Raw genomic sequence first — 10000 nt, 5'->3', positions numbered from 1 at the left:
ATATTAGATTATTTTAGTATAACTGAGATATTATTAAAGTTTATATATATATATATATATATATATATATATATATATATATTTTTTTTTTTTTTTTTTTTTTTTTTTTTTTTTCAGGTAAAATTTATTTTATTTCAACTAACTAACTAGCTAAATAGTAAACTATAAATTAACTGAATAACACTGAATATGCAAAATAAGGAGGTGATGTGAAGATGTTTAAAACGTTTATTGATGCATAATGCACACTGTTTGATACTGAATGCAGTGAGCTAGTGCTCCTATCTCGTGTGAATAAAGCTGAAGGGAAATGTGTCTGTGTTGTGTGTAATCTCTGACTGTGAATAATTAAAGCTGTCTGCTCACCTGCTTATCTGCTTCAGAAACAGATAAAAACCTGCAGCAAAGTTTGAGTAAGCCAAACAGCACAGAAATACTGCTGTAGATTTGTGCAAGAGTGATAGTGGGTTAAAAAACATAAAGATATCCAAAAGACCTTTTGACACAGTCAACATGAAGATCAAAACTGACTCTTTTTTTTTTTTAGTTTACCTTATTATTAAAACGTGTTTGCGGTCTCATTGTAAACAATTCTGAATTAATAGTGAAACGCAACACTTTCATGATAAAGTCAGTTCTGTCCATGTTGTCTCTGTAGTGTACAGTTTGGTGTGCACTGTGTAGTGTTCTAGTAGAGTTCTAGGTTTTACTGCGTCTGCGCGGCTGCAGGTGTCGCTGTTGAATGACGTCACTCGTGCGACGCGCGAAGAACAGAACCCAACAAGTTTTGTTCGTAAGCGTGTTTTGTACACAGACTTTTACACAAACATCAGTTTTACTAAGGCTTAGACCGCACAGAAATCGTCATGGATGTCGGGGAGCTGCTGAATTATCAGGTACTGACGCGTTTGACGTCTCTCCGTGACTTTGTGGGGATGAAATCGTCATTGGTTGATGTATTCTGCTGCTTGTATTAACGTGTAACGTTATTAACAAATTTGATTCATTAATACAAAAATAAACCAATTTTTCAAATGGTTACAAGTGATTAAGTGGTGTTTAAGGTTGTTGTTAGCAGCTAAAAGCCCTGATGAATCTTTTACTGAATTAGCAAAGACGCACGAGGGTTTGTTTCTATGCTAATGCTATGTTAGTGTTTGTTTTTATTATTTTTATTTTTTTAAGATAGTCTTATTTTTGGTAAATTTGCAACTGAACAACATTTCCTCGATTAAGATTTTTCTTGAAACATATCATCCAAGGTGTTTATTAGGATAAAAGAATACTTTAGTTTAACGTATTTATTACATTTACATTAATTTAGCAAATGTATTTATCCTAAAACATAAAATATAACATCAGATTTTTATGACTTTTAACTAAAGTTTTTTTTTTACTCAAAATACAGTGTGTAAATCGTTTAATTACAAATATTGTTATTAATAATTTTTTTGTCTGGTCTGGTGTCGATAATGTAAATCACAACAATAATAATAGTTGTTGTTTTTGTTGTTGTTGTTATTATTATTATTTTATGGCTGAAAACCAGTTTGACTAATTAAATTATTAATGTTTCTTGAAACAACATGCCTAAATTATGTGTTAAATTATGTTTATTGGGATGTTATCTCATTTTTCTTTCTTTATTACTTAATAAATAAATTGGTTATGTTATAACCAATAAGATTTAGACAAAACAGTAAAAATTTAAAATATTGTATCAGTCTGATTAGGCCAATAAAAAGTGTATTTCTTTAGATTACAAAGATATATTGTTATTTGTGTTTTATTTGAACATTATTTAGTTTTACCTGATTTAATACATTTTTATAATAAGAGTTTAGAAACATACTGTAAAAAATATATTTATTATATATTTATATTAGTAAGCTTATTGGTAATCTGCATTTATTTGTTTTTTTATTTGTACATTATCTAGTTTTAATACAAGATTTAATACATTTTTAGTCTGAGTTTGTAATATGTAATGTAAAAAAACTATATATTTATATTAGTAAGCTTATAGGTAATCTGCATTTAAAATATTGGTTGTTTTTTTCTGCATAGCAGAATGTATTCATCAGTGAAGCTCAACAAGTATGACATTGTATTTTTGTTCAGAAATGATTAAAAAGGTCTTGTAGTCACAGTGGCAGAAACGTCTTTGATGCAGATGTGTGCGATCGCTCTTGTGTGAATCTGAGAACAGTCTCATGGTTAAACAGAGTGTGTGGATCCGTCATGTGAAGTAATCTTCTCTGTTCAGCCTGACCGAGGTGCCAAGAGACCCAGAGCTGAAGACAGCCGCGAGGAGTCCCGGAGCAAGCAGAGGCCGGCGGGCCGAGATGCAGGACGAGGGCCGGACAGCGAGGAGCAGACCGGAGACGGAGAGAAGATCCTGGAGAGACTGATGGATCAGGACGGAGAGGATCCAGAGGTGAGATCATTCTCAACACAGATGTGCTCTGTGGGGAAGAACATGTTACAGGCAGACTGTTTTATGCCAGTGCAATTTTATTTGATAAACAGTTTATTTAATAATATATAGTGATATAAGTATTTGATGGGTTTCACAAAAACACAGTGTTTCAGAAATATTTCAGTAATAATGTCTACTATTCTAGATGCCCCATTTAACAATGCAATTAAATATAACGTTTTGTGATGGACAGTTATATAGGTATTTTATTTTATTATAATTTTTTTTACACATTTTTATCATGTTAAAGTTTTTTTATTGCATTTTTTTTTATCGTTTACTTATTTTGTGCCATGTAAATAGCTGAAGATTCTGACATGGCATTATAATAAATAAAAATATACTACTACTTTTAACACAAGACAGTTTTTATTCATATTTTATGAGCTACTAACAATTTTATTCCAGATTTATTCTGGTGTCACTACTTAAATATGAATTATTTAAATATGTATTGTTACCATTAATCTGTTATTAAACCAATACCGTTTTTATTTTTTTATTTATTTTTTAATGAATGTGGTGTTATCACCAGTATTAAAAATCTACACTGTTTTGCATTTTTATTTGTTTATTTTTTAATGACATTCACACTAGATCCCAATCAAGAATTTTTCAGGCTTCAAATAAAATTAGCCATCTAAACCTTTTAGCTTTAGCTAAAGCTCTACCTTTAGCTGTGTAAAATAGTGTTTTGAACTTGGGAAAAAAAAAGCAGGTCTGATGTCATATTCAGAATCATGACCTTTGACCTCCTGGCCTGCTGTGTGTTGACAGGCCGAGCTCGTGGATGAGAGCACAGTGAAGAAGATGATCCTGACCTTTGAGAAGAGATCCTACAAAAACCAGGAGCTGAGGATCAAGTTTCCCGACAACCCCGAGAAGTGAGTTATGAAGAAATCTCATGCGAACAGATGCAAGCAGTGAGATCAGATGTGACCTCACTTCCTGTTGTCGGCAGGTTCATGGAGGCGGAGCTTGACCTGAATGACATCATCCAGGAGATGCACGTCATCGCCACGATTCCAGAGCTGTATCATCTGCTGGTGGAGCTGAACGCTGTTCACTCGCTGCTCGGCCTCCTCAGCCACGACAACACTGATATCCTCAGCATCACACTGGTGCTCGATAAACAACTGCTTTAATATTAGTGAGCTAGTTTGATTAGATGCACAGTCTATTGGCATGTTTAAAACTGACTCATTCGATTTAGTAGATGCTTCTATGTGAAATTAAATCTGAACCTAAATAATTGTTAATTTATCTATTTGTTTGTATCAAAACATTGAGAAGCATGCAATATCTTGTCAGATGTTTTGTAATCCCTTTTGTTCATTTCTGGATTGGTAGATTTACTGTATAAAACATTAATTTTTTTATATTAGTGTTAGTAATCAGTCAAGAAAAATATTGGTTATCGTTTATTTAAAAACTATAAAAAAAAGAAATGGTTATTAGAAATAAAAAACAACAACAACAAAAAAAACAGTTGGAAAGCTGTTAGCAGTCATAACCCAAAAATTATCATCTAAATGACCATAATAATAAATAAAAAATGTTATTAGCCACAAAAAGGAAAATATACACTACCTTTCAAAAGTTTGGGCTCGGTTCAATTCAAAACTGTTTATTTGATTGAACATGTAAAATATTTAATGATTGAAATGTTCACCAAATAGTGAAAAAAAAGTAAAAACATTGATATTTTGAAATATTATTGCAATTCAAAATAAGTGTTTTTTGTGTGAATACTCTTTGAAACATGATTTTTTTTTTGCAGTGATCAAATCAAGAAACATTTCTGATTATTAATAATGTTGAAATCAGTTGTGCTGCTTCATGATGAATTGAAGGTCCAAAAACACAGAATTGATCTGAAACAAATCTAAAAAAATGTCTTAAAAAAACAAACAAACCTACAGATCCCAAACTTTTGATTAGTAGTGTTATTCTATTTCTTACAGCACATAAACATTCAGTATCTGCTGTTGTGTCTGTTCTACATGAGCTGATGTGTTGTGTTGAGCCGTTGGTCAGTGTTGTAAGTCCTTAGCGTGGATCACATATCAGCATCGCGGTGGTGGACCTCCTGCAGGAGCTGACCGACATCGACACGCTTCACGAGAGCGAGGAGGGCGCAGAGGTGCTCATCGACGCTCTGGTAAGGGAAGATTCCTGTTCTGATCAGTGGTGTTACAGGAGATCACGGCCTGCTTCAGCAGCGTTAGATGGGAGCATTAGGAGGAAATGACTCGTATTTGGCTTGACGTTTGCAAGAGAAGCAGAGAGAGACGATGCTATTATCCAGACGGTTTCGGAGGTTGTGCGATCACGGTTTGTGTCAGATAGAGCAGAGAAAACAGGAAGAGGCTGATTGAACCGCATGGGTCTGATTGCTGCTGTTCAGTGTTTGTGTTGTGCAGCAAAGCAAACACCTTCACACATCTGAATAATGCTTAATATGACATCTCAACACACGCGCTATAAAATAGAGCTTTGTGTATATAATTTTTTTTTTTATTGATACAATGCATTCTGTTTATTTTATTATGCTGATATGAATTTAATATATTATATAAATATTTTATTTAATTATTTTCATTTATTGATTCCTTCCCTCCCTTCCAAACTACAAGCTACATCTAACCTGGATTTTTCAGGTTCACCATAAAAAAATAAAATAAATATATATATATATATATATATATTTTTTGAGATGCATCATCGCAAGTAAACCAGGTCTTTATGAGCACATCTGTATTTTTTTTCCAGAGAAAACATTTCAAATAAATGTTGTTCTTTTGAACTTTTTATTAATCTAAGAATCCTGAAAAATAAAATTTATCATAGTTTCTTGAGCAGTAAATCATCACATTTTTCTGATTTCTGAAGATCATGTGACACTGAAGACTGGAGTAATGATGCTGAAAATACAGCTTTGCATCAAATAAATAAATTACATTTTACAATGTTTTCACATTGAAAAGAGTTATTTTAAATTCTAAAATTATATATATTTTTTATAATATATTATTTTTTATCAAGTAAATGCAGCCTAGGTGAGCATCAACCTCAGGATGTGTAAATAGTTTTATTTTACATTTATTTTCTTTGTATATAGTTTTGGCATGTTTAAATTTAGTTTCAAATTTGTTACTATTTTTTTTAGCATTAGCCTAAATAAATGTGTACATGTTTGTGTGTTTGTTGAATGGGTGTTATTTCTGTGTAGTTGGAGGGTCAGGTCGTAGCTCTCATGGTGCAGAATATGGAGCGTTTGGACGAGACGGTGAAGGAGGAAGCTGATGGAGTTTACAACACTTTAGGTAAGACACATGCTAACCAGCTAACAACATACATGCGCTAGTCTGATTTTATCAGTTCACCGGGAAAACACGTCATGGTGGGAAGTTTCCAAACTAAACGCTGGATTGCCAGGTTTGCCATTGAGCTTCAAAAAAAAAAAAAAAAAAATATATATATATATATATATATAATTTAAGTTATGAAAAAAGCATTCCTGCGACTTAAAATATTATTTTAAGAAAATAAATTAGCTGATAAAATAAATACCTTGATTGCATTTTGGATAAACGTCTGCCAAATGCCTAAATATAAATGATGCTAATGATGCTATAAATATCAAGGAATGCTGAAAATAAATGTATCATGGTTTCCACAAAAATATTGTGCAGTACAACGGTTTTCATCATTGATAATAATCAGAAATGCTAGATTTGTCTTCACCCTCAGGTCATAAAAGATGGATATGATGTTGTTTCTTCATCAGATTTGGAGAAATGTAGCATTGCATCACTTGCTCACCAATGGATGTGAATGGGTGCCGTCAGAATGAGAGTCCAAACAGCTGCTAAAATCATCACAGTAATCCACATCACTCCAGTCCAGCAGTTAATGTCTTGAGAAGACAAAAGTTGTGTGTTCGTAAGAAGCAAAACAAAACTTATTGTCATGTTTTTGTGACGGCACCCATTCACTGCAAAAGATCCATCAGTGGAATGCTACTTTTCCTCATGTCTCTTTGTTAATGTTTCCTGAGCAGAAAATCTGAATATTATTCTGATTTCTGAAGATCATGTGACGCATGTAAAAACACAGCTGCGCATCACAGGAATAAATTACATTTGACAGTATATCCACATAGACAACAGTTAATTGAAATTGTAATAATATTTCACAATAGTACTGTATTTTTGGATCAAATAACCACAGCATTAGAAAGCCTAAGAGCCTTTTTCCCAAAACATTAAAATGTCAATTGTCCCAAAGAGCAAATGTGTTTGTAAGAGGGAGGAAATGCCTGAAGCTCTGTTAAAGCGGTTGGAAACAGTGCGTCTGGTTTGCTTCTGGAGAGATAAAGGGTCTGACTGAACACATTTCCTCCATGTCTTCCTCTGCTGTTCCAGTTCTTGTGTAATCTCTCTCTCTTCCTCATGAGATTTCTCTCTCTCTTCCTCCCACTCATCGCTGTGAGATTTTTCTCCCATCATGCCTCTGATTGAGTTATCGGGTGTCTTCAGAGTCTTTTATAATACAGATGACTCTCGAACTCCCTTGTGATGTGTCATATAGAGCTGTTCGCTCTGCTCGCTCTTTCCCTCTTTTTGTGTGTCCCGGGCTCGTCTATGAGGGTTTTTTTGGCTGGTCTGGGCAGTAGTTCAGATTTTTACTCACACTGGTGACTTTTTCTGAGGCCCTGAGGCTAAAGTAAGATTTTATTTTTGCTTTTTTTAGCAACTTAGTTTTTAATGGTGGCATACACAAAACTTTTTTTTTTTTTTATGAAAGCAATAGTTCACCCAAATTATTGGTCTTTTTCATTCAAATGCAGGTGCTAGACGGCAAAAAAATTGCATAAAAGTAGTCCGTTTTATGATCGCTTCTAGCGAGAATCTCAAAAATATATCTAAATAAATTCAGTATGAATTACTCGGGTGTGTAATAAAACATAGTATTATTATTATTAATTTTATACATGCACCATCAAAAAAGTTGTATTGTAGGCCTACAGACTGTTCAGAGTTCATTAATGCATTCATTTAATTCACTTCCATTAAAGCATTTATTTATGCATCTAAAGAATTATCAATTTTTTTATGTTTAAGTTTCAATTTATGTATTTATGCATTTGAGGATTTATGCAATTAAACATTTATTAAAGGACTTATTTAAGTATTTATGCATGCATTTAAGCATTTGAGTATTATATGGTTTTAATTTATGTATTTATTTTTGCATTGTAGGATTTATGAATTTATTCATTTATTGCGTTTCTACAGAATGTTTAAGCATTTATTTAAGCATTAGTTTATACATTTATATGTGCACTTATGTGCATAAATGTAAAAAATAAATGCTTATGGTGCATAAGTCTTTAAAACATAAAGACTAATTTCTGTTCATTTTGTTTATAAATGTATTTTTTTCATGTAACAGAATACATCTAATTATAATTAGTAGACGTTAATTATTACACATTTATGTAATGAAATTCACCTGAGTTGATTCATAGCGTGTTTTTAATTTCTAAATGCTAGTCCAAACCTGACGGTCAGTGGCTCTTTACTGCTTGTGGAAACTGATTTGACCGTTTCATGGGGTCGTCTTTATTTCTAAGCCCTGGTTGCTGTCTGGAGCGAGTGTCAAATAAACGCTGCGTCCATGCATTCTTGTGTCGAGTGAACGTCTTCTGCTCTCACTGCAGTGCTCCATCAGTTTTCTTGTAACTAGGTGAAGCAGACGCTGCAGAAACTAGGTCATAACAGAGAAGCATGGTCTTACAGTAACAGCAGATCTCTCTGTCTTTCTGTGGCAGCTGTGATCGAGAACATGGCCGAGTTTCGTCCCGGTCTGTGTACAGAGGCGGCCCAGCAGGGATTGATGCAGTGGCTGCTGAAGAGGATCAAGGTAACATCACTCCATTCACTGATGGGTCTTCATGAATGTGGTCTGCTCATAGATGAAATCTGATAATGGAGTTTGGCTTGACAAACCAACATACTGTTATTGTACAAAACAACCAACATGTGACCAAACTCTGGGAAAGAGTTTAAACTACATGCACTAAACTTGGCAGAGACCTACAGCCAGTCTGAGTGTGGTTTATTTATTTATGCTTTTTATTTTTCATGCATTTTATTTGTACATTCATTTTTGCAAACGTATTTATTTATGCTTTTTATTTTTCATGCATCTTATTTATTTATGCATTTAATTTGTGCATTCATTTTTGCAAACGTATGTATTTATTTATTTATTTTTATTTAGGCATTCATTTATGCTTTTTTGCATTTATTTATTAATGCATTTATGTATTCTTGCATTGATTTATGCATTCATTTATACATTTATGTACTTTTCAATCAGCATTATTTATACATTTTTTACAGCTTTTCTAAATAATTTAAACCATTATTAATTATTATTGTTTCCAGGTTTTGCTTTATTGATTATAGTAACTACACGATTACATGGTCAGCAATCTGCTTAAATTTTTGCATTTATGCATTTATTTATTCATGCATTCATGCATTGTTGAGGGATGTTGTAACTGTGTAATATCTGTGTGCAGAATTGCAATAATAATAATCCATTGGTTGAGTCGGACATAGTTGAGATGGAGCACTCAAACACAGCAGGGATTCAGTATTTTAAAAGTGCATTAATGATTCCACTTATTTGACTCTATTTAACTGTGAGTAGCTTACTTGGAGATGATAGACATCAGAAAAATGACACACTTCACCTTTAAGTTTAAAGTCAAGCACAAGATGTATATTTTTCCTCACAGTGAACAGTGTCAGCTGGTCTGAAGTTGGCTGTGCGTTCTGACGGGTTTAACTCGATCATTTTTATTTTTTGAGCTGGATTTGAGATTTTCCTAAGAGCTGTAGGCCTGCAGTCTTTTCTCCTCCTCAGATTTACCGCTGGCTGCTGGAATAAGAGCGTCATGCTGTTCGAATCTTAATGCTCCCTGAAGACTCCAGCACACCAGCAATTACACTGACAATAGAGAAGACGGCACACAGATCCAATGGGACGCTGCTGCCAAAGCCATTGAAACTGTGTGTTTGTTGTGTTCCCAAACAGGCCAAGATGCCTTTCGATGCCAATAAGCTGTACTGCAGTGAAATACTGGCTATCCTGCTGCAGAACAATGACAGTGAGTACAAATAACAGATCTCCTGTGAATTACATTAATGCTACTGAACGATTACAAGCTCAGTGAGAAACTAAATCTTTTTTTTTCGCCCCGAAATGAACATTTGCTGAATTTGTACTCATCCGCAGGCCATACAAGATGTATATGATCATGTTTCTTCATCAGATCTGGAGAAATGCAACATTGCATCACTGTCTCAGAAATGGATGCTCTGCAGTGAATGGGTGCCGTCAGAATAAGAGTCCAAACAGCTGATAAAAACATCACAATAATCCACACATGACTCCAGTCCATCAGTTAATGGCTTGAGAGGAGAAAACCAAACTTTTTTTGTGACG

General features: G+C 33.7%; 1 protein-coding gene across 1 annotated transcript in view; it reads left to right on the top strand.

The window, feature by feature from the left end:
• The first annotated feature begins 746 nt into the window (after window positions 1–746).
• The window catches only part of LOC113041214 (beta-catenin-like protein 1), a 39400-nt gene continuing 30146 nt past the window's right edge, over window positions 747–10000 (top strand). The window contains exons 1-8 of the mRNA XM_026199628.1: window positions 747–896; window positions 2267–2437; window positions 3257–3363; window positions 3441–3580; window positions 4543–4640; window positions 5712–5805; window positions 8316–8407; window positions 9590–9662. Coding sequence (XP_026055413.1) covers window positions 867–896; window positions 2267–2437; window positions 3257–3363; window positions 3441–3580; window positions 4543–4640; window positions 5712–5805; window positions 8316–8407; window positions 9590–9662 — 805 coding nt within the window. The 5' untranslated portion in view covers window positions 747–866. The remainder of the gene's footprint in view (window positions 897–2266; window positions 2438–3256; window positions 3364–3440; window positions 3581–4542; window positions 4641–5711; window positions 5806–8315; window positions 8408–9589; window positions 9663–10000) is intronic.

Source organism: Carassius auratus, chromosome 23 (genome assembly GCF_003368295.1).
Source record: "Carassius auratus strain Wakin chromosome 23, ASM336829v1, whole genome shotgun sequence".
NCBI classification, from domain to species: Eukaryota; Metazoa; Chordata; class Actinopteri; order Cypriniformes; family Cyprinidae; genus Carassius; species Carassius auratus.
Note: the sequence above shows the minus strand (reverse complement) of the source record. Positions and strands in the feature narration are given on the sequence as shown.